Source organism: Mustela erminea, chromosome 1 (assembly GCF_009829155.1).
Source record: "Mustela erminea isolate mMusErm1 chromosome 1, mMusErm1.Pri, whole genome shotgun sequence".
NCBI classification, from domain to species: Eukaryota; Metazoa; Chordata; class Mammalia; order Carnivora; family Mustelidae; genus Mustela; species Mustela erminea.
The window spans coordinates 212,756,322-212,778,575 of NC_045614.1; the positions used below are offsets into that span (position 1 = coordinate 212,756,322).

The following is a 22,254-nucleotide window of genomic DNA, read 5'->3' on the forward strand; positions in this document are numbered from 1 at the left end:
ATCTAGTATGGTGTAGATGTCAGGTTAACCCATATGAACTTGCTGTTTTGTAGGCCAAAGGAGCTCTAATATTAGTTTCCTGCAGTTCAGCCTAACACTTTATTAACATCATAAGATGAACTGAGTCCTAGCTCTTTTTAACATTCGAATTAAAAGGGAAAATGGAAACTTCGGAAAGAATAAAAGCCAAAAGCCAAAAGCCGTGGTGATGGGCCTAATTAATAAATTAGGCAAATTCTTGTATTAGTTTGCCTTCTTGGAATCTGATCATAAAGAGGAATGAATGAATGGATAACTTAAATACTTTTTGGCATTGTGGGAAGAAGTTAAACTTGAGTATCTTTGTGGATTTTGCACACAGCAGTTTAGCTAAGAGAGGAGATAGCATGTGGCAAATACACCTGTATGCAGCCCGGCAACTGGGAATGTTACTGAAGAGTTGTGATAGATGCTGTAGTAAACATCTAAAAGAAAGGCTCTATAAGCGAAAAATATAAAGTTATTTCCTACGTTCAAATGACCTACAGTAACAGCCCATGTTCAGATGACCTACAGTAACATTTAAAAAGAACGTTGGATTCTTTGTCACCTAGCATACCATCCTTCTGCATAGGAATGTGTATTGGTGTTTTAATAATAATAAAGAAAAACCCAAAATCTAAGTAGGAGGGCAAATCTTTTGAGGGGTGGGACCGCCCTGTGTTGTATTGGGTATTTAGGATTATAGCTTCTGTTTGGATTATCTGCTGCTTGGATTAGTTGGAAAATAGCTTTCTTTTATTAAGGTAAGTGATTATATTGTTTTTTAGATGCTATTCGAAGCAGCATTGGCATCATCTGGTGGTTGGTTAGAAATGTAGACTCTCAAGCCCTATTGTGGATGTACTGAATCAGAATCTGCATTTTTAATGGGATTCAAAAGCAATTTGTAAGAACATTAAAGTTTGTGAGGTACTATTACAGATCACGGGTGTCATTGTCACTCTCAAACAGTGCCATAGTAACCTCTCAGTGCCTGTTGAATTTAATGCACATAATTGATTGGATCTAGATTCGAAAATGAAACATATTTTAGGAGAATAGTTACCACAGTAATAATCAAGTAGCAGCTAGCCATTTCTTTGTATTTCTTTCATAGCCGTCTGGATATCACAAAATTTGTCTTTCCATCCCTCCTTCCCTCCCGATGTATCCTTGAGTCTGATTCTACCCTTGCTGGTTGATTAGATGATGTCTTGTGATTGTGTGTGTGTGGTGGGGGGGTGTACATACCCAAGTCAACAATAGCATACAATAATTAGATTTTGAAGAGTCAAAGATTGTGATCTATATTATAATGTATAAGATAACTAAAAAATTAATAAACTATTTTGCGTGTCAGGGAGGTATTGAAATTTCAGTCCGCAGAAGGTAAGAAAGGAACATAAAACAGTTGGAATAAATAGAAGGGTTATTAGCGTACATTCGTACATTAAATAAACTTAAAGTTTTGTGTTATAGTGCACTATACTAGTATAGTTATAGCGTACTTATGTGCACATCTAAGTGTACATTCGTAAATTTAAAAACTTGTATACTACAAACTGTTTATATGAGACAAATCTGAACTATGAAGGGAATGGGGAGTTGACAGTAAAGGCTGGACAGAGGCATTCCACAGAAACAGTAAGAGAAGGTGTGGTGTGGCCATCAGACAGGGGAAGTATTATTGGCAGTAAATAAGGGCTGTTGATGATGATTAAAGGTTTTATTCATCAGAAAGGTAGAATAACTCTAAATTGATGTAATCCAATCACATGCTTAAATGGAATATTTTTAATATACCTCTCTTGCTGACTGATAGAGTAAGATGAGAGCAGAAATAGAAAACCCTATATAAGAGGATACTTAATAATTAGTAAACCATTGATTAAACTGATCACAAGGTAGGAGAAGGCCTCATTAACCAGAGCTGAATTGACGGGGATATTACTTCAATTATACCTACATTGATAGAAAAGCTTAGAGGGTATAATGAAGAGCTTGAAGCTAATGTGTTCCAAATGTAGATGGAGACATACTGTTAGAAAACTATGACTTATCAGAACAGACACGCCAGGAAATACAGAATTTGAGTAGTCCTATTAAAGACACCTTTTAATTAATTACTAACTTTAAACTACCCACAAAGAAAACTCCCAAGACCAGGTGGTTTCGCCAGTGAATCTTATCACAAAAGGATAATCATGACCAGTCTGTGTTCCAGGAAATGCAAGGTTAGTTTAACATTCAAAAATCAGTGTATATCACCATGTTAACAGTGTAGATCAGAAAACTCATGTCATCTCAGTGGGTGCAGAAAAAGCATTTAATAAAACACAGCATCCATTTACGAGGAAAAGGTTTTAGCAAACTAGGACTAGAAAGGAACTTAATTCATCTGGTAACGGTTATCAATTAAAAACCTGCAGCAGCCACAGTACTGGAGAAATGTTGAAAGCTTACTTTCTGGGATTGGGAGTAAGACAGTAGGAAGATAGTGGTACCTGTATCGCCTCTTCGGGTCGTCACTATGTTGGAGGGACAGCAGCAAGTAGAATAAGGATAAGGGTTAGGAGGGAAAAAATAAAACTGTTCAAATGCCCAGTAGTGCTAGTAGCTGCCTATTAGATAATGCTGTTAAGCTTATCATTGTAAAAAAACTCTGTTACTGAACAGTCCACTGTTCAGTTTGATGTATGTAATTGATTGGATCAGTTGCGATCAATTGATTAGTGTGCAATTTCAGCCACAGCGCCAACATAGGTTTGTTTGTTTTGTGATTTTGATGAGCTAATTCTAAATCATACATGGGCATGCAAAGGGCTAAGAATAATCAAACTATTCTTGAGAAAGCACAAAATTCTCTGCTGGATGTTAAAACTTGTAAAACTGGTTCTTACACAAAGTTTTAATAAATCTAGGTAGGCCTGTGTCCAGTAGAACAGCATAGAGAATCTAAACCCAGATCTAAGCATGTACGGGCATGTCATTTATGATAAAGATGGCCTTGTGGAGCAGCAGGGAAAGTTTATCTTTTTAATAATTGGTCCTGAGTAAATCAAATGTCCATTTGGGGTTGGTGGGAGGAATGCAACCTTTCTCTGGCACACATGCATAGAAATCCAGTCTAAGAGCATTGTCCATCTAGATGTGAGTGGTGAAACTCAACTTGAGAATATTACAGAATTTCTTGATGACTTTGGTGTAAGGGAACATTTCTTAAATGGACACCAATAATATTAATTCTAAAACAAAAGGTGATAAAATTAAGAGCTTGTGCTGATGAAAAACACCATTAAGAGGGTGATAATGTGGGGCGCCTGGGTGGCTCAGTGGGTTAAAGCCTCTGCCTTCGGCTCAGGTCATGATCCCAGGGTCCTGGGATCGAGCCCTGCATCGGGCTGTCTGCTCCGTGGAGAGCCTGCTCCCTCCTCTCTCTCTCTCTGCCTGCCTCTCTGCCTACTTGTGATCTCTGTCTGTCAAATAAATAAATAAAATCTTTAAAAAAAAAAAAAAAGGGTGATAATGTAAAGCACTCACAACCAATAAAGGGCTCATGCCCAAAATATGTTAAAATTGAATGTTTCAGGTTTTAGAAATGTAAAAGAAAACGACTTTCTTGATAGAAGAGTGGAAAAGCAGCCTGAATGGGCATTTCACAGAAGTAGATACTTCACTGGCCTTAAATAAATGAAAAGATGATCATAGTCACTGGAAATACAAGTTCATCTCCTGGTGGAGGACCACTACACACCTCCAGCAATGGCTGAAAATCGGAAAGAATAATGATTCCGAGTGTCAGTGAAGGAAGGGAACGGAGGAGATTTTTCATGAACTGCTGGGGGATAAACAGCGATTTTTAAAACCCGGAGAAACAGCAGAACAGCATCTCTGTGTGTACGAAGTGCACGAAAAGACACTTAACAGGACTCTTCCTAGTGGCTTTTTTTTTTTTTTTTTAAAGATTTCATTTATTTGACACGGGGAGAGAGAGAGCACACAGCAGGGGAGCAGGAGCAGCAGGCAGAGGGAAAGGGAGAAGCAGAGTTGCTGCTCAGCAGGGAGCCCGATGTAGGACTGGATCCCCAGGACCCTGAAATCATGACCTGAGTGGAAGACACATGCTTCACAGCTAAGCCACCCAGGTGCCCCCGTCCCCCAAGTGGCATTATTTATAATAACCTGTAAACTGGAAATAACCCAAATGTCAATCAGAAGTCAAAGAGATAAGTAAATCAGAACATCTTCACATAATGGGATACCATAAAGTAATGATAATGAACAAACCACAATTTATAAACGTAACATGAAGTGAACTTGTAAAGTTGTAACTAATCTGGTTTGGAGATCAAGATAGTAACTTTGGGGGCTTGGGTATTGATTGAGCGGGTCATGGAAGTGGTGTTGGGGGGATTTCTGGCGTGATTGCCATTTTTTTTTCGTTGTCACAGGTTTAGTTGATTATAATTGATCTGTATACTAATGATTTTTGTACTTATTTCTATATATATAAGTAAGTTTAAACATAGTCTATAATAATGATATTGATAATAGAAGCTTTTTTTTTTTTTTTTTAACAGTACTAGGATTCATGACTTACTTGTGGTATCTTATTTTTAAGAACTTCATAATATACCTAAGGGAATAGGTTAGGATAATAATAGCTCTGCTGCATGGATGGGGAAACCAAGACCTTAAAGTGGTTAATTTGTCATTTAGGGCCTTACTATTTTTACTGTTTATTTATAAGAGCTATTTATATATCGGAGAACTCAATCTTTTTTATGTATGTTTATATTCCTTCCCAGTTTTTTTGTGATTTTTAACATGCAAATGTAAAGCCTCCCTTTTCCTCTATTACTTGACATTTAGGTTTCTTTTTTTGCTATTGCAGACAATACCAGAATAAACATTTTTCCCTGTCTTTGTGAGCGTCCTCAGTATATCCTTATGATAAAGTTTCCAAGTTTAAAAAAAAAAAAAGATTTTATTTGTTTATTTGAGAGAGAGAGACAGAGGTAGAGTGAGAGGGAGAAGCAGACTCCCCCACTGAGCAGAGAGCCCAGTGCTGCGGGGCTTATCCCAGGACCCTGATACCGTGACCTGAGCTGAAGGCAGACACTTAACCCACTGAACCACCCAGTTGCCTCCCCACCCCAGGTTTTGTTTTGTTTTTTTTTTTTTGTTAACTGAACACAGTTATTCTATGTAATTAAGTTGACTGTATTTTTTTAGTATAAGTAATGAAATGTTTAGAAAATTACCCCATCTATCCTGATGGTAGCACTGTCCTTTTACTTGTTCAGCAAATACTTACTGATCATGTACTGTGGGTCCGTTAAGGAGCTCACTCTGTAGTGGAGGGAGACAGAAGCTAAGGTCTGAAGCCAGTGCCAAGGCAGGTTATCGCTATGTTTCAGTAAGGGGGTAGGACCCGAGATGTGCACTTTAGAAGAGTCACTCTAGTATCTTACTGAAGGAATCCAGAAATGGGCAAAGATAAAAGGAGCTCTTAGGAATCTCTTTTAGTCCTCTAAGTGAGACATGGGTTGGTGGAGATGAGAAGTGATTGTATTTGGATGTTCCGCAGGAGGTGGAACCAGCAAGATGGGGCAGCTGTTTGCGTGAGGTCGGTCTGTGGAGGAAAAGAACTCTCACTCGACTCCGGGAGCTTTGATTCTGTTGACGCGGAGGAAGGCGGTGTCATTCGCTGTGGTAGAAAATAGAAGTGGAACTTGAGAGAATTGAGCTTTGTCCTCTTCGGTTTGGGGAGTCTGTGCGACATTCCGGTAGAGCTTGTTAGCGCCCAGAAGCGGGTGCTCTCTCCGCTGTCCTGCCCATCGCACTGCAGCGGCTGCAGCCAGTATTGGACCATCTATTAGTTTGCCAGAGCTGTTCTAAGTATTCTACACATGAAAGCACTTAACCCTCACCACGGGCTTTTGAGGTAGATACTGCTACTGTTTTTTTAGGAAATTACGGTTGGAGGTAGCTGGTTTATTCAGGAAGACAAGCTCAAGAATTCTGGGTCCTCAGTTCGTTGACCAGGATTTGACATTTTGCCTTTGGCTTTAGTCTGTGATTAAAAGTGTGGTTGAATTTAAGAAGAAAGTTTTTTTTTTTCTTTTTTTTTTTAAAGGAAGAATTAACTTTTATTAATTGACTACCACGTAACTTTGACCAAGTGTTAATTTTCCGTGTCTACGGTGAAAATTGTGGCTGTGGTCAAAGCCTACCTGTGGGGTAATTATCGGCCATTCATGGTTGGGGTGAGCTTACCTGCTCTGGGTGCTCTGAGGACTGTGTCAGAAGAGTTTGGAGGAATCCAGCGTCCTGTGAATTTGTGCCTATGTGTTGTCTGTTTAACTTTGAATTACCGGTGTTAGTGGTGAGCACCGTGAAGACAGATGGTTTGCTTGGTTTGGGGGATGCTGGAGTATTGATTGCATACACCTGGCAGGTACAAAGCAGTGTCTGAGCAGTGTTCCTTTGCACTGGTTTCTAAGGAGCTGATCTGCTGGAGAGGGCTTTCTCGAGAAATCAGAGATTACTTGTGCAACTTGAACAGTTCTCGATTGATGAAAAGCTCATACGTGAAAATAAGTATTAAGGGTGGTTATCTTGTTGCTTTACAAAAAGATTTCCTTAAGGTTTTCTCTGACTACAGATTTATAGACACTTGAATCACTGTATTTTATGACATCTAACAAAGAACTGTTTTGTCAAGTGCACGTTCTTGTTTGCACTTTGTAGTTTTAAAAGTTTTTAGTATTACCAAACATCCTAAGGTCCTTATGGAAGGAACTATCAGGTCAAAAGATGGAGACCTTAGGATATAAATACATCCTTTCAACTTCACTTGTTGTCTTCTTGTAGGAGGAGAGACTTCAGCATGCAAACCTTCATCTGTTCGGCTTGCACCGTCATTTTCATTCCATGCTGCTGGCCTTCAGATGGCTGGACAGATGCCCCATTCACATCAGTACAGTGACCGTCGCCAGCCAAACATAAGTGACCAACAGGTTTCTGCCTTATCTTATTCTGACCAGATTCAGCAACCTCTAACTAATCAGGTAAGTTTGCAATATAGCAGAAACGATTTGTTGGTGTGGTGGTTTATTCCTTAACATGGGACAACAGTAAATAGACAAAAATGGTTTAATGGTTTTCAGTTTTACATGCCACATGAGGGATGATAAGAAGTATGCATTCAAAAGTTTGTTGGCTTTTTCTTTTTTCTTTGTATCCCACTTAATTAAAAACACTCAAACCAGAAGCACATTTTCTCGTTCTGTAATAGGGAGGAGAAAAGTTATTTTTAAAGAATATTAATTAAAATAAACTGAAAGCGTATTTTTATGAAAAGGTGGGTAAGAAAAATAAAGTTAAAGGAAAACAAGTGAGATTCCATTATCACAGACTTACAGAGCTGATTTTATGCTGTTTAAACTATTTTAGTGCACATTTATCACAGTATGTATGAAACTTCTTAAAATGAAAAAGAATGTAAAGCAAATTAATCTTGCTGGTCATTTTCATATTCAGACTAGAGAGTCAGCCTATTTTTTTAATGGATGGTTAACAGTAAATGTGGAAATCTCTCACTATACATAGGTGTATACGTGTGTGCATGTGTGTATGTGTGCATTCGTAATATTTCCTGAATTAACTGCACTCACTGCATTGCTTTTTGGTTTGGGAGAATTTGTTTTTTTTACTAACTATAGTTGAGGTAAAATTTCTTTCTCCACCAGGATGGAGGGTATGATGAACGCCGACCAAGGATTTTTTTCCATGCACTTCGGAATTGGGGTTGCCACTGTGTTCTTTAGGTTGTTTAATATATCAAATGATGATCAAAAACTTGGAAAATTTCAATGTATTTCTTATGCTGGATTATTTATAGGAAATGTTCTTTATTTTAATTCACTAGCATGTGGTTTTAATAGGCAGTTGGCTGTAGTAAAGTAGCATTATGATGAGGGGGCACCCCCTAGTATTTATTAAGATTTTTGTCAGCACTTGATCTGGCTTTACATTTATAAAGTGTATGTAGCATGTGAATAACATTCATAGTTAATAGTAAGATGAATTATGACAAGACTTAAGAATTTGTTTTATGTAGTAAATTGAGAAGGTTTATATTTGAGAATTGGAGCAGTTGAATGTTTAAAGCTGGAGAGTGTGTATATACCAGAAAAAAGTTCTGTGGACATCCAAAAAGTAGTAATAGCACAAGGAATCATTTGTATTGTACAGTTGGCCCTTGAACAACATGGGTTTGAATTGAGCAAACCCACTTAAACGTGGATTTTTTTTTTTTTTTTTGATAAATAGTGTATAGTAATGTAAATATATTTTTTTCTTCCTTAGGATTTTCTTAGTAATAGTTTCCATTCTCTAGCTTACTTTATTGTTAAGGATAGCGTATATAAAATACAAAGTATGTGTTAATCAGCAGTTCGTTGGCAAGGCTTTGGTCAGCAGTAGGCTATCAGTAAGTAAGTTTTTGGAGAGATTTTCAGTTGCATGGGGCAGGGGTGGGGGTTGGTATTCCTAACTCTCGCATTGGTCAAGAGTCACCAGTACTTTAAAGAAACAGTATGTTTGGATTCATTTTCTCTGTTCAAAATGCAGCCTCTTAGGCAGGGTACCTGTTTTTAATATTTTACAGCTGAACAGACTGAGCTCCCATCTGTGACTTCTCCAAGTGTTCAAGCAGTAGACTTGGAAGTCTAGCTCAGGTTCTTTTCTTCTTAGACACAGCGCTCTTCTGTTCTGTAGCACCTGGGGCCTGCGGAGTGCTGGAAAACATTGCAGGCCTTTACAGTTAGGTTTTATTATTGTAACTATAATTCAGTTAGTGCAGTACCTGTTTTTAGATACAGCTAACATCTTATTTGTGGGTGATTTTAAGATAAATAATTCATTTAGTATTTCCATTTTAAGTTATAAAATACTTTTAAAGATTCATATGATACAAAAAGAATGTCTTTTAAGTAACAATATTCAGCCAGATATTTCTGCCAACCCCAGGAATTTCCGAACCTAATGAGGCAGATTAGAAGAGGTTTTTCTTATAACTGAAGTATAAAACACTAAAACTGCATTGATATGGCATGGTCTGGAGGTCCTAAAACACAGGCTCAAGGTCCTGACTCATGATGTGGTTGTGTGAGGCGAGTCAGGTCACATGGACCCTTCTCTCTGTTCCTTGAAGGTGAGATTGGGACCTTAGACTAAACCTAAACCTAAACTTCTCTAAACTTAAATCTAGCTGTAAACTTCTATAATTTTATTATTTGATTGCAGTGGTTTCTTAATAATCATCCTATCAGTATGTTTTTCTCCCCAAAAGATTTATTGAACAAATAATCGAAATGAGCTAACGTTAACATTTCATTTCTGGTTATATGAGTGGTGTGTCTTATATAAGTTTTTAAACCCAGTTTTGTTCAAAAGATAAATTTAGGAAGCAAGAGAAATGTGGTAGAAGGAATCGTAGAAAAGTATGCTTGATGTTAGGAATGCTCGGTCCTTTTGCGCCATGAGCGTTTGCGCAGTACCTTCCGTAGTTCGTGGACTCCCTGGGACTCTGGATGTGTGCTGCCTGTGGCTTTCAGCTGTAGCGGTCACTCTCAGAATAGCAAGGAAGGCAAAATCTAGTGCTTCTAATTCTTCATTATATATGAAAATATGAGATAAATTTAAATAAAATGGATAGAGTAGGTATTACTAAGCTGAAAGACAGGTTTTAAATAAATTTCTGAAGCGTATACTCTGGAATCTTCACAGGAAAAAAACACAAGAGATTGTTTAAGCTCTTGTAACTTTCTTAAGCGGGGTAAGCAAACTGTGCTTTTCTTCACTCTGTGATCTGTGTGTTCACCCAGCAAGGTCCAAGAACTGTGAGCACTGGGAATGTGGGTTTTCCTAGTTCCAGAGCCAGATAGCTTGAGGCAGCAGGAGGATAGCTCATCAACTGGCCATTTTGCTGTGAGGACGGGTGGGGAGGCTGAGGGACAGGAACAGCCTGATGAGCTCCTTCCTGGGTTCTCTGAACACAACAGGTTTTCTTCTGACTGTGGAAGGGAAGAAGGGAGCTTGCTCTGTTCCTCTGTGTTCTCCTGGCTTTCTGATGAGAAGTAGCGGGAAAGGGAGAAAGCCTCAAATTCTTCGGGGCCAGCCTTGAGTCTAGTGTAGGTTTGTCCCTGAGTGTTTGGAAATGTTATTTCCTAATTGTGCTTACAGCAGCACAGTATTGAAACACAGATTTGGCTGCCTAACGTGAAATCGCAATGAAAGTTAGTGAAGGGAGTGTTACTTAGTGTGTAGAGTTGAGTTTGCTCTTCCCATATAGTTTGGACACTTGGGTCTGTACGAGGTGCCATTTTGAAGCAATGAAATGTAATCTGGTATGAAGGCTAATTGTGGGTAGAATATATCTGGCTTATATATACAGATTCCTCTGAGGTGGTAATTTCTCTTGCAAGAAGTATGTAAGAAAAGTAAGGTGTTTAGAATTAGCTCATCAGTTGGGCCTCAGAGACAGAGTTGGCCAACTTCGGAAGAGGTTAGTGATATTTTATGAAATGCCAAGCACACAGCACAGACTCGTATTGAGTGCAGGAAAACCATCGTTACTCAGTCAGAATTAGTTCCTATCCAGTTTCTTGTATGTCTGTATATTCAAAATTGGTGTCTTGATTGTGTGATTTTTGTGTTTTGAGTGAGCATAATTATTCCTGGAAAGATGTAGTCATTGGTTCTGTTTTTCAGATGTTTAAATATCAGTGGAATTGTAGATGGGCAAGTTAAAAACTCAAAACACATTTGAAGTTTTGTATATGTCTTATTTTTAATAAAGTGAATTTTTAATACATTCATACGCTTATTTTTTGGTCTTTATTATTTGGATGGGGGAGGGGTTGTTAATGGAATGTGGTTGAAATTCATTTTTAAAAGAGTTCCATGAGCTTTAAGGCGTTCTCTGGAACTTATCTGTGGTCAGCTCCTAGTGTAATTGGAAGTAGAGATTTTGGTATAATGGATTCATTTGTTTATTCCACAAATATTTATTCAACATGTATGTGCCCACCACTGTTTTAGGCAAAGGGAATACAGTACTGAACAAAGGAATCCTTGACCTCACCGAGTTCTTCCTGTAGTGGAAGGAGAAGGAGAGGAGCCTAAACCAGTAAATGAGTCCGTACAGTCTGTCAGGTGGTGCTAGGTGCTGAGGGGGACGGGCATGTGGAAGGTAAGGTCAGGCATGTTACCGTGGAGAGCATGATTTCCTCAGTTGTGTTAAAGAAACAAGTTGCAGGGGCTCCTGGGTAGCTCAGTTGGTTGTGCCTGACTCTTGATCTCGGGAGCGGAGCAGTGCCGTGCTCTGTCCCTGCTCCGTGGCCTCCTTGCTTGGCTTCGTGGTGCCAAGTCGGGCCTGAAATCCTGTCCTGGGAAGCTGCATGTTGGATTTCTCTATTGTCAAGCAGGTCGGACTTTAGGAATAATTCAGAAGTTACTCCTTGTACGGTGAAGAAGCCCTCTTTGGGCAGCATCCTGTGTGTCTCCTGGCCCCCGCCATGTCTGTGATCCTACTGTTTAATCTGAGGAACAAGTTCGAAAGCCTTGGGCAGCTGGCACATTATCTTCTCATTTCATTGATTTGTTCCAGTGGTTTCTTCACTGGAATCTGGTTGAAAGAGATAACTGAGAGAGAATGTATAATGTTCTAATGTAGATATCTTTTTGTTTTTTTTTTAATACATACATACAGGTTTCAGAAGAGAGGGGATTTGCACCAGTGAAGTATAGTTAAAGTGCTAGTCTTTTCTGTCTATTTAAGGTGATGCCTGATATTGTCATGTTACAGAGGCGGATGCCCCAAAGCTTCCGTGATCCAGCAACTGCTCCTCTGAGAAAACTTTCTGTTGACTTGATCAAAACATATAAGCATATTAATGAGGTAAGACCATTGATTTAACAGCATATCTTGCAATAGAGCAGGAAAGAAAAGTTATTTTGTGGCCCTTTTAAACATAGTAAACTTTATTCCCAGTGATTGTAATATTGATGGTTATTGGTAAGTTAAAGATTTATAGATAATATAATTACATTGTAGAAGAAAAATCTATTAACAGAGACTGCCAAAAATTAAGATATTTGGGGATAACTTCTCCCTTTTTTCAAAGTTGTATCTAATATATGATGATATTAATTCTGTAATAACTCTTCTCCAAAACAAGAAAGAAGAAAGGAAGGGACTAAGGACACTGTAAAATTATGTATATGCTAGAATTTTGCTTAAATGTTATATATCTCTTTCTGTTTTTGCCATGGATATCAGGAAGCTCAGAGATCTATTTATACCCAGTTAAGAGGCATTTGTCCTAATTTATTTGATATGTATATATATATTTCTATGGTTTTAAATTGTCTTTTAAATTTTTATGTGTGTTATTCTGTACTAAGATATTTAAAAACATTTTTGGTGGATATAAATAGATTAAGAAAAAAACCCCATTTAGCACTTTGAATTACTCCTATTCCAACTTGGCTCTTCACTTGAATAAATTTTTTTCTGGTGTCTTAGACCTTTGACTTGTCATTTGCTTCTAGCCTCAGCTCTAGCTTTGTAATTAATTATGAAATGAGCTTTTCTGGAGAGGAGTAGATGTGCCTCTGCTTCCTTTCCACTTCATGGGAGCCCTGTGTCCTGTCACACCAAAAGGTTATGCTCTAGCAGCTCTAGAGGTATTTAACTAAAAGGATGTTCTTACATATGTGTAAATTTTACTGCACTTTGATGCCATTTAATGCCAGTATTGTTATATTACTGTGGCAATGTGGAAAGATATGATTAGAATGAACTCAGTGAGGAACACTTTTCAATTGGGTTTTGTACACAATTGATGATTTAGAAAAGATGTGCCAAACTAGCTTTTGATTACCTGAAAAATATGATAAATTATTAACAGTTTATTCATGTCAGTTTGTTAATATTTGGTTAACTGTTAACAAAACTAAAAAAGTTGTTAACAAAGCTGTTGTTAAGCTTTGATGAAACAAAAGTTTCACCAAAAACAGTAGCTTTGCTGAAGATCGTTTTTTAACTGTTTCGCCATCTTGTAAACTAGAGTTGTTCTGAGGTTTTTCTATGCAGTGTAATTTAGAGTTTCCTCAGTTAGTTACTAGTTACATGGGCTATTGCCTAGTCTACCTGTTATTTCTTACTGGTCTTAGAAACAATTTAGTAAGGAAAATAACTCTGATCAGTCACAGGATTTATGGCCTGTAGTGTGGGGAGGGAGAGGGAGTGGCTGCTTTTCATTAATTGTTACTTTGTTAGAGACTTAAAAAGTGGGCACTTCTAAGAGGGTCTTTTGTATTAGTAGAACTTCAGTTCATATGTATCTTGACTTTCATATTTAAAACTTTTTGCCTTCAGAGCAAATGTAAAATTGGGTTGGCCTGGCAGAGGGCATGAAGATACTGACATGAGGAGGATGAAAATGCTCTTTATTTGGTTTGGTGTTTGCTGATTACATTGGCATTTCTCTAGATTTTTCCTGCCAAATCCCTTGTATTACACTCTTAAGAGCTGTGCCCCCTCATTGTATAGAAATTATACCCTAGTTTAAGACTTAAATGTATATTGGGCCCTGTTAGTCTTCTTGAATGGGCTACTTTGGACTCGTCACTTAACATCTATTTATAAGTACAAACAGTGTAAGAGAAAAGTGAATTTCAGGGTAGACATTTTTCATTGGTTATATATCCGCGTTATTATGTAATTCTAATAGCAACTGTAGAAAGTTCTTTATTTCATTTTTTGGTATTTGTTATAAAGAATAAAAATTCATCAATTGCCTCCTGATGACAGACTTGTCTCATACATGTTCTTGATATATATCATACGTGTGTACGTGTGTATGTATATATGTGTATGCCTCCTGCTAACCGCCAAAGATTTAAATTATTGAGTAAACACTGTATACTCTCGTTTCAGGTTTACTATGCAAAAAAGAAGCGACGACACCAACAGGGCCAGGGAGACGATTCTAGTCATAAGAAGGAGCGGAAGGTTTACAATGATGGTTATGATGATGATAACTATGATTATATTGTAAAAAACGGAGAGAAGTGGATGGATCGTTACGAAATTGACTCCTTGATTGGCAAAGGTTCCTTTGGACAGGTAATTTAATGGAAAATGCTGAATTTCCTAAATTAGAACTTGATAGTGAATCATGTTGTTACACCTTTCCCTCAGTGGTACTTTCAGTGTTTGTAATATATTGTAAACAGTGGATATGTGAACATTTGGATTATCATACTTCTTTAAAGCTAGTAAAACTACGTCAGCTCTAAAACTCCATTAGACTTTCTTTGTCCATATCTACTCTCTAGAGCAGCTCTGCAGCTCTCTAGTGCGTATCTTACTAATGACTGAGTGGTGGGTTGTAATCACTAATACGTGGTATTGCTCCTCTCGTATAGCCTGGATGATTCTTCGATGTGGATGCTAGAAGTAATTACCTTCCTGCCTGATAATCCTTTTTAAAAAGATAAGAATTCCGTTGGCACAGCAGGTGCCCTGTTACTTTTTTGGAGTCTGGGAAAGCCAGGGGCTGTGTCACCTTCTGTTACCAGGCCTTGAAGTGGGCAGATGGTCTTTAGGATTTCCTCTTCCTGTTCTCCCAGCAGCAGCATGGCTGGTACTGTCATGGGGGTGTTTGTGATGGAGAGGCTCATTCAGCAGCTTTTAGCAGGAAGAGTCAGGAAAGGGCTCCCCAAGAGACCTGGTGTTTATCTTTGTTTCTGGCTGCTTCTCCGCTCATAGCTCTCCCCTCCTCACCTGCCCACCTGGCCTCGCTACAAAGCACAAAACCCTAAATACGTCTCTCTGTTGTATCAGCTATGCTCAGACCAGAGCCATCACACCTTTGTCCTTGGGTCTTTTAAAAACTTTTTCTCTGGCTGTGGACCGCCAGCTACTCCCGCTTGTCAATCCTATCTCATCCGGTCCCTCTGGTTGGTTTGGTTTTGTTTGAGGTGTGATTTACTGTTGATTCCCGTCTCCTTTGCCTGGCAGACTTTGTGTTGGAGTCCGTTATTAACCTGCAGTCCAAACACCACTTCTGACTTCTCAGTAATGAGGATAGAATGCCGTGCAAAATGACTTTTCCTGAACTACTTTTTAAAAATGTTTGTTTTGGGTTTTTTTTTTTTTTTTAAAGTACAGAATACATGCTCTTATTGATCTGTTCCTGCCCTGATAAAGGAAAAATGCCTCTTTTCAACCTGTGAGGGAAAATTCTTCGTGTGTCAGTCTGATCATGCTTAGGACAAAAAGTATATGGTAGGTCAGTAGCAGCCACAGGTGTAGACCCACAAGAATGGCAGCTATTAAACCTGTAAGGAGATACGCACGAGGTTGCTAAAGGACCTCTGTAATGCCATTGTGGCTGTACAAGGCCCTCCTGTCATCTGCATAAAATACCTCCCCCTTTCCATGATTTCAAGGAATTTTGATAATTGTACATAACTCAGAGAACTTTTCCTTGATTTGTAAGCTCTTTTTCTTTGAGTTAGGGTTTCTCAGTAGTTTGGGAGTTCCTCTTTATGAAATATTACTTTTTTGTGAGAAGCAGCTTCTACTTCTCTCTCAGTCTCTTAAGGAGAGGCATTTCTGTGGCCCAGATTTTAGTAAGGCGATGAACACCCTAGATAGAGGGATTGCTGTCTTCATCTTGAAAATTATACCACCTGTTCAGGAAGTTGCCTTCAACAGGACATTTTTTTTTCTCTCTGTTTTTAAGATTTTATTTATATTTGACAGAGCGAAACACAGTGAGGAAGGGAACACAAGCAAGTGGAGTGGGGGAGGGAGAAGCAGGCTTCCTGCCAAGAAGAGAGCCCGATGCAGGGCCCAATCCCAAGACTCTGGGATCATGACCTGAGCTGAAGGCAGATGCTTAATGACTGAGCCACCTAGGTCCCCCAGCAGGACATTCTTCTAACTAATATGTTGTCCGCCATGAAAATTGTAGCCATACAGCAGACTCTAAACTTTGTTTTCCTTTTTTTAAAGTTTTCGCTAAATATTTAGTCTTTGAGTTCAGAGTGATGTTTTTCTGCTCCTCTTCACTTTAATTTTCTCATACTTTAATTCCTGAGAGCAAGTGAGCGTAGTTAGATCTTTGAAAATAGAGGCCTGTTTGACATTACACCCCATCACATCGGGTCAGACGGATGCCTCCCTTAAGCTGAAGGGTGTTCGGGTTCTGGACCTGTCACTCACCAAGTAATGTCTTCCGTACTGTCTTGGTCAGACTTTCTCTAAACTCTGCCAGATCTTTGTCATATAAGGGACTCCTTCATTTCTTTTGCCAGTGGTTGTTATCAGTCCTGATTGCACATTGAAATTTCCCAGGGAGGTTTGCGGGGAGAGGACTGGTGCCTAGGCTCCAAACCAGTTAAATCAGAATCTCTGTGACTGGATCCTGGGCATTTGTATTTTTCAAACTGCCTGTTGAATGTGTAATTCAGGGTCAAAAACCATTGCTTTAGCATTTAGCCAGTTAACTATTTGCTAAGTCAGTAAATAGTTGGGCCCTGCTGCTGGCCTTTGTCCTGGAGACCACTGGGATCTGGGCATGGAACTACAGCTCTTGGTGCCAGTAGTACAGAAGAATATCAAAACCACTTGGTCAGATGTTTACCGGGGTAATCTCTGATTTTAAAGATAATAGATTGTATTTTTTAAAATGGGTTGAAACCAGAAATAATTGCATTTTTCGTTCCAAGTTTGATTTTAACTGAAGCATATATAATCCTTGACAATATATCTAACCTTGACTGATGTAAATTTTGGAACATGCGGTCCATTCACTTCTCTTCTCCAGTGGGACTCAGCCTACACATCAGAATCACAAGGCGAATTCTCCCTACATCTCCAGACTTCGTGAATGTGCTAGAAAATGGATAAAGCTATTGCCTATTTATACTACATAGATTATAAATTTAACTTTTAATCAGTTATAGTGGGTTTCTGATTTGTGGATAGTTTTATCTGTGCATTGACTTTCTAATTTTTATGTAAATCTCTTTGTTAATAATATGAAACTCCTTTTTTCTTTTTTTTTTTTTAATTTAATTTTATTTTTTCAGTGTTCCAAGATTCATTGTTTATGCACCACACCCAGTGCTCCATGTAATACATGCCCTCCTTAATACCCACCACCAGGCTCTTTCAACCCCCTACCCGCCTCCCCTCCAAAACCCTCAGATTGTTTCTCAGAGCCCACGGTCTCCTACAGTCCGTCTCCCCCTCCGATTTCGCCCAACTCACTTCTCCACTCCTTTACTCAGTGTCCTCCGTGTTACTAGTTACGTCCCACAAGTAAAATTAACACAAGAGCTGTACATCGTGATTTGCTCATGAGCTCTCCTTTTTTCTTGGCGTTGATTTTCTAACTATCAAGACCATCTAATTGTGGCTTTTGACTTTTATCATGGAGCTTCCCTGGTAATTTGTATTAGATTTGTCTTTTGTTAAATACCTGTGTTTTAATTTCTGAAAATCTAATTTAAGGTTAGGAAGTTATCTGCATTTTTCAAATGACTTAGAACTTTTAAAATATTTTACATGTATACTTGAGATTCATTTATTTATTTATTTATAATAAAGATTTATTTATTTATTTATTTGACAGATGGAGATCACAAGTAGGCAGAGAGGCAGGCAGAGAGAGAGAGGAGGAAGCAGGCTCCCCGCTGAGCAGAGAGCCGGATGTGGGGCTCCATCCCAGGACTCTGAGATCATGACCTGAGCAGAAGGCAGAGGCTTTAACCCACTGAGCCACCCAGGCTCCCTATACTTGAGATTTAAATCAGGTTCTTTCTCCCAAACCAAAGCACTTGACAAGATTTATAACTGACTTCTGGAGGAAAAGAGTTAATCTAGCTTTTCTTAAAAAGAAGGCGATATTGTGGGTATTTAGAAACAGTGTAAGGATACAAAAGAAAGTTAATTGAAATGACTGACTTTGGGGTGCCTGGGTGGCTCATTTCGGTTAAGCAAGCATTTGCCTTTAGATTAGGTTGTGATCTGAGGTGAGCGCAGGTCCTGGGATCTGCCCAGCATGGGGCTTCCTGCTCAGCGGGGAGTCTGCTTCTCCTTCTCCCTCTCCCACTGATCGTGCTCATGCTCTCTCTACCTCTCAAATAAAGAAATAATAAAATCTAATAAAAAGATTGACTTAAAGTTGACTGTAAAGTAATAGATGAATGATACTAAATGGAAATGAATAGGGCCTCTTCTGCTTAGGGAGGTCAGGAAAGTGAGAATTAGGTAAATATACAATTAAGGTGAATTGTAAAATACGAAATTATGGCCACTAATGAAGTAGAGAATGATTCCTCCTTTTTCTCTTTCAGGTTGTAAAGGCTTATGATCGTGTGGAGCAAGAATGGGTTGCCATTAAAATAATAAAGAACAAGAAGGCTTTTCTGAATCAAGCCCAGATAGAAGTGCGACTTCTTGAGCTCATGAACAAACATGACACTGAAATGAAATACTACATAGGTAAAGAACAAATAAAGCCACGTGTCCTCGTATGGACCAGAAGTTTGAGTTAATGGCTATTTATGTATGAAAATACATTGATTATATCTTAAAGTGCTAGGTTAAAAATTCAACTGCTTACTTTTGTTGGGGGGTGTAGAGTTATGTAAGTTATTCGAGTTGGCAGTAACACTCTAGATCTTGGGGAATGGGCATTCCAGGTGGCATATAATTTAGAAAGAGTCAAGAATAGTGTCATATTTTACAAGTTACTAGTGCCATTTCTTGGCTTTAATGGTGCAGTTTTACCCAGGGGTCCTCTTTTCGGTAACTTTAACCATTTCTAATACAGCTTAGAAATTAGAAGTAAGCTAATATATTATAGAACCAGTTTTGGATTATCTTAGCCAAGATCTCAGACTCCTCCCCAGGTTCTGTTAGTTTGGCAGCATTAGAAGCTTAAGACTTAAAAACTGTAGCAGAAAAGTGGTAAAAGCCACTTTTTAACAGACTCCTGTCATATTCCTCGTGTTTTTCTCCATCATCTGTAATAGTCACAGCAGTCCTGTAAGGAAACTTATTAGATACATAATATATATACTTATAAGGAAATCCTTATATTATAGGCAGTTTATTTTTTTAATTAATTAATTTATTTATTTGACAGAGAGAGAGAGAAAGAGAGAGTGATCACAAGTAGGCCGTGGGGGGTGGAGCAGGCTCTCTGAGCAGAGAGCCCGATGTGGGACTTGATCCCAGGACCCTGAAATCACAATCCGAGCCGAAGGCAGAGGCTCAATCCACTGAGCCACCCAGGTGCCCCCATTATAGACAGTTTATACAAAGAATAACATAACCAAGTTCCCAGGCCTCTGCAGCTAGCATCTGAACCTACTTGTGCCCGAGTCAGACTCTGTTGTTTCATTGTCTTACAGTGTTTTTCCTGAAAACAAAAAGAAGATAGAATAATTATGAAAATAGTGAAATCTAGGGGTACCTGGGTGGCTCGATTGGTTAAGCCTCTGCCTTTGGCTCAGGTCGTGATCTCAGGGTCCTGGGATTGAGCCCCGTGATGGGCTTCCTACTCAGCAGGGAGCCTGCTTCTCCCTTTCCGTCTCCCTCTGTCCCTCCCTTACGCTCTCTCTTTCTCAAATAAGTAAATAAAATCTTTAAAAACAAACAGTGAAGTCTAGGATCAGTTGATACATGGGCATAACATCAGTAATTATGCCTTGTTTAATACTATTCTCAGTCAAATCTATGATGCTAATGATTGTAAGACCGCATTATTTTATGTGCCACTGAGTAATAAATTGCTGTCAAGTATAAATATAAGATGCCATTAATTTTAGGATTGAGACCTTTGGATCAAGTAACTATGGAAGTTCCCTGTAGGCATGTATACATAGCAACCCTGTTCAGAAATGTTGGCTTTACCTGATAAACATGAGGTTAAATTTTATGTAATAAAATACCTTTTTATGAGTAAGTAGGGCATTATGGTTTTTTAGTTTGTCCACAATGGTGGAAACAGAAAAGAAAAAAATGCATGTTTAAAAATGTAAGTTCTGGGACGCCTGGGTGGCTCAGTCAGTTAAGCCTCTGCCCTAGGCTCAGTTCATGATCTCAGGGTCCTGGGATCGAGTCCCACATCAGGCTCCTTGCTCAGCGGGGAGCCTGCTTCTCTCTTAGCCTCTCTCTTCCTCTCTGCCTCTCTCTCTGACAAGTAAATAAATAAACTGTAAAAAGAAAAATGTAAGGTTCAGATACCAAGATCAGATTTCATTTATGAACACCCTTCATTCCTCAGTATTGCAAGAAAATGAGCTTTTATACCACTAATTTTTCTTTCTTAGTTTCCTCTCTGTAGATATCTGATATAATCCATTGTAATTACATCTGTATTTAAAAGCTTTTCATATTCACTGAACACTTCTTGTTCAGTGTCAGTTATAACTTAGTGTGAGTTTGAGTGTATTTCCATTTAAGGGACACAGAAGCACAAGAAGGACATTCGAAGGATACTTGACTTACAAAGTAATCTGTGGACATGCTTCCCCACTTCTTCCTCCTCATTTTTGTATGTTGTATTTTGAGTGTTTGCTTAAGTAGTAGAGCATATGTTGATAGCATTACTGTAACATTTTAATTCTGCCTTGTTGAAAGAAAACATGGCAAGTAAATAGTAAGTATTCAATAAATGCTAGCCACTTGGTGGCTAGCATAATGCCTGTCATTTTTGTTTTTAATAAACTTTTTTAGTAGATTAAAAAATTTAATAAATTTTAATAAATAAAGGTTGTTTTTTTTTAAGCAAACTTTAAAATGATTATGAAAGTTGCATTAATCATGATTGATGTTTTTTAGATGAAATTTTTTTTTAAGTTTTTATTTAGGGAGGTGGTGAATACACAGTGTCTCAAGGAACTGAGGTTCTCTATTGGAAGGCAAATAAAACCTTTAGATTTAGACCTAGTGCTGCAGTTAGATTTGATACTTAAATTTAAGATGTCTCAAAGTCATATTGCTCTTTTCTGATATAAATAACTTTTGTTTAGTGTGATAGATAAATATAATTTATTCTGATGAGTTTTATAATCTTAAGTCTTTGAAACTTAAAAAAAAAAAAAAAAACTACTACTTGACCATGTAGCATAATTTCTCACCTGGATTATTTGGTACCTGTCATGATCTAGTCAAAAGAAAATTCAGTTTAGGTCTAGAACAAAGTTTTGCTGACCCTCCATTATCCCCAAAGTTCAGTTTTAAAAGATACATAAATATACTTGTGTTGGAGATTTGACAATGGCTTTAGTGCTCAGTACCTTGTAGATACTCAGTAAAGGAATAATGAATTGGGAAGTCAAGTGGAACCAAGTGGCTTGATCTTCCGCTGGAAGAACTTTCTTTTCTTTTTTGAAGTAGACTTCATACCCAGTGTGGGGCTTGAACTCATGACCCCGAGATCAAGAGTCGTATGCTTACTGACTGTGCCAGCTAGGCATCCCCATTGGAGGAACTTTCTAATCACAGAGCTTCTTAAAGGAATTTTCATAATTAAACTGGAATTCTGGCATCATTTACTTTTTTGCGTTCTTTTTGTGGCTATTGCTTAATCAAATTAAAACTTTGAGGGGTGCCTGGGTGGCTCAGTGGGTTAAAGCCTCTGCCTTCGGCTCAGGTCATGATCCCAGGGTCCTGGGATTGAGCCCCGCATCGGGCTCTCTGTTCCGCAGGGAGCCTGCTTCCTCCTTTCTCTCTGCCTGCCTCTCTGCCTGCCTGTGATCTCTGTATGTTAAATGAATAAAATCTTTAAAAAAAAAAAATAATAACACAACCTGTTCTTTCATTTAAAAAAACTTTGATCAAGTCTGTGGGGTGTCTCTGTTGTATGTGGAGCTCTGTTTTTAGTATGAAACCTATGAACTTCGGTGATTAAGAGCAGATATTATGCATTCTTCAGTAACCTTTAAGGATTCCTTTTATTGGTAGAGTGTTGAGTTGTACTATAGGCTCTGATAGAGCTACGAAGTATTTGTAATGTTATTTATCCTAACTTTGGATCGTGTGTGTCAGGATGATGTAAAAACAGTGTTGATGTGCACTGCTCCCCAGGAGGCGGTGCAGGACAACACAGTGTAACCCCCATTCTCAGGGACCAG

At 38.5% G+C, this 22,254-nt stretch overlaps 1 protein-coding gene across 8 annotated transcripts in view; it reads left to right on the top strand.

Annotated features, from left to right (window-relative positions):
* The window catches only part of DYRK1A (dual specificity tyrosine phosphorylation regulated kinase 1A), a 144,271-nt gene that overhangs the window by 98,837 nt on the left and 23,180 nt on the right, over nt 1-22,254 (top strand). For 6 of the 8 annotated variants that reach the window (XM_032354902.1, XM_032354893.1, XM_032354946.1 and 3 more), the window contains 4 exons: nt 6,898-7,094; nt 11,870-11,989; nt 14,033-14,221; nt 18,466-18,613. In XM_032354902.1, the coding sequence (XP_032210793.1) occupies nt 6,898-7,094; nt 11,870-11,989; nt 14,033-14,221; nt 18,466-18,613 (654 nt within the window). Of the gene's footprint in view, nt 1-6,897; nt 7,095-11,800; nt 11,990-14,032; nt 14,222-18,465; nt 18,614-22,254 lie in introns of those variants that run through there. The other 2 variants (XM_032354913.1, XM_032354939.1) reach the window with 2 other exon arrangements.